This window comes from Capsaspora owczarzaki, assembly GCF_000151315.2.
Source record: "Capsaspora owczarzaki ATCC 30864 unplaced genomic scaffold supercont2.1, whole genome shotgun sequence".
Classification (NCBI taxonomy): Eukaryota; class Filasterea; order Ministeriida; family Capsasporidae; genus Capsaspora; species Capsaspora owczarzaki.
The window spans coordinates 2,795,480-2,797,758 of record NW_011887292.1 but is presented as its reverse complement, the minus strand read 5'-3'; the positions used below and the strand labels follow the sequence as shown (position 1 = coordinate 2,797,758).

The 2,279-nt window shown below is 48.7% G+C and overlaps 1 protein-coding gene across 1 annotated transcript; it reads left to right on the top strand.

The window, feature by feature from the left end:
• Positions 1-30: 30 nt before the first annotated feature.
• On the top strand, positions 31-980 carry CAOG_00882 (hypothetical protein; the record flags this gene model as incomplete). The annotated part of the gene is made up of 4 exons (XM_004365696.1): positions 31-216; positions 336-399; positions 524-650; positions 779-980. The coding sequence occupies 4 exons, from the start codon at positions 31-33 to the stop codon at positions 978-980; spliced, it is 579 nt and encodes a 192-aa protein (XP_004365753.1).
• Between the last annotated feature and the right edge of the window lie 1,299 nt (positions 981-2,279).

Sequence of the window (2,279 nt, the reverse complement as noted above, 5' to 3'; positions counted from 1 at the left end):
GGCTTAGCCTCGTCCTGCTGCACCACGCCAATGACGCCCGAGCCCAGACTGCCCTTGCCTCTGACACGAACCGGCTTCATGCTCTCGAACCGCACCGTCCGAGTCGCCAGATCGATGACAGGGTTTGCCGCCGCCAGCACATCCATGCCCAACAGGAGCGGCACCACCGGCCCATCCAGGATCATCGCTTGGACCCACAACTGCCGGCCCGCCAAAGTAACTCGCAGCGCCACGCCCTCGCGCACCTTCATCTCCTCTTTCGTCACTGTCCTCAACTTGCACAGCGGAAAATTTTTTTACCGGAATCCGACCGGAATCCGCACCGGAAAAATTAGAATTCCGCGGAATCTCTCTTTTGCCCCGGATTTCGACCGGATTTCGACATGCTTGTCCGACATGGTTTGGCGACGTTTGATTGGTGGAAAATGACTTTTTCTTGTCTAAAATATTAATAAAAATATTTTTAATATTTTATTTTATTTTTTTGCGTTGCTACATTTGGACGAAAATACAAAAATCTCAGATCGCCCCCGCCTGCACCTCCTGATGCTTTTACCCGGATTGGACGGCTTGCCTGACAACACGCTGGCCACGCGTTTGGCCACGCGGTTGGCCACGCGGTTGGGCACGCTGTTGGACTCGAGCACTCGGTGGGCGGATCGGAACTTCGCTTCGCTCCTCCGTGCTGACTCGTGCCTGTTCAACCAGGAATCACACATTAATCACTGTTCTTTCTCGTGCACTACAGCTGACGGGCGGGAACTTACACGTTTTCTAGGACGGCTGCTGTTGTCGATGCTGGCGCTGTTGTCGATGCTGGCGCTGTTGTCGATGCTGCTGTTGTCGATGCTGCTGGTGTCGATGCTGCTGGTTTCGATGCTGCTGGTTTCGATGCTGCTGGTTTCGATGCTGCTGTTGCTGATGCTGCTGTTTACTATGCTGCTGTCGTCGATCCCGATATCATTGTAGTCTCCACTTAGATCAGTGGCTATTGATGTCTAGGAGGGGCCGTGACACTTGTAGTCTGGCATTCAGTAGTACTGCAAAGCCAGCAGTTTTTGTATCCCGCGCGCCGACCTATCAAAAAAGCATCATCGCATAAGTACAAAAAAAATGTCTTTTTGGCGCCAACTTTCGTGTTTTTGGCGCCAACTTTTCGAAAAAAACATTTTCCCGCCATTTCACTCCCTCTCTGTTCCAAAGTTTGGTGTTTTCCCCGCTCTCTCGTGCTTCTGCAGTTCCTTCGCGACTCACCCTGCATCCAACTGGTGGATTCGACCGAGGCCGATGCTTTCCGCGCATCCGCACGGTCGCCATCGATCTGCAGGGAGCAGAACGACCAGAGATCTCTTCGTTCTTTTTTTTCTTTTTTCTTTTGTCATTTTTTCTTTTTTCTTTTTTTTCCCTCTTTCCCTCTGTCCTGCCCTCCTCCTGACATCTGCAGAGCTTGCTTGTAGTGGCGTTTGCACAAACAGAGAGTGGCAAAGCTCAAAAACAGGCAAGCATCGCAAGTCGCCCGGCGCTCTGCGGTGTTCGCCTTCTTCTACGTTTTTCTTTCCCCAGGAAACACTAATGAGCACATTGTTACCGTCGGCCATTGCGATCTACACTCGATGCCACAAAAAAAAATAAAAATAAAAATAAAAAGACTGAATGAGTCGAGCTTGGACGAAAAGATAAAATAAAAATTAAAACAAAAATAAAAATAATAAAAAAATAAAAAATAAAAATACAAAAATTAAAAAAAAGGAAAGAAAACCACCCAGGTTCGAACCTGGTCCTGAAAACCAGCAAAAAGTGCCGAGACGACTTGCTAGCAAGCAGCTCGACGTCAATCATGGGCGAAATGGGTTTCGATCGTAGGCTTCAAACTTAGGATTGCCATCTGGCTCCAATCGTACCTATTTTAACAATAATATGTTCATCTAAATGCCGCAATACTATAAGACGAGAAAAGGCGCACGAAACGATGTGGCAAGACGCATAAATGGTGCCGACAAGCTCGACTGCTTCGTTTCATCGTTGTTTTTGCCGCTGCATTGTCCCCGCCCGCCCCGCCTCCTGGATAGAGTAATGTTGTTTTGAATGCTCGTTGTAACGGTGTATCGTGATGTCGTGGATCGGGCGTAGTTTCGATGTTGGTCAAGGGAGAGTGGTTGCGACAAACAAGCGTTCTTTCAACACACCATTTCAACTCCACTGTTCGGATTATCCCATCATCAAGCCGAGAGAACCCGGTTATTTCACTCATGCATTACACACGTTAGCACTACACCCCA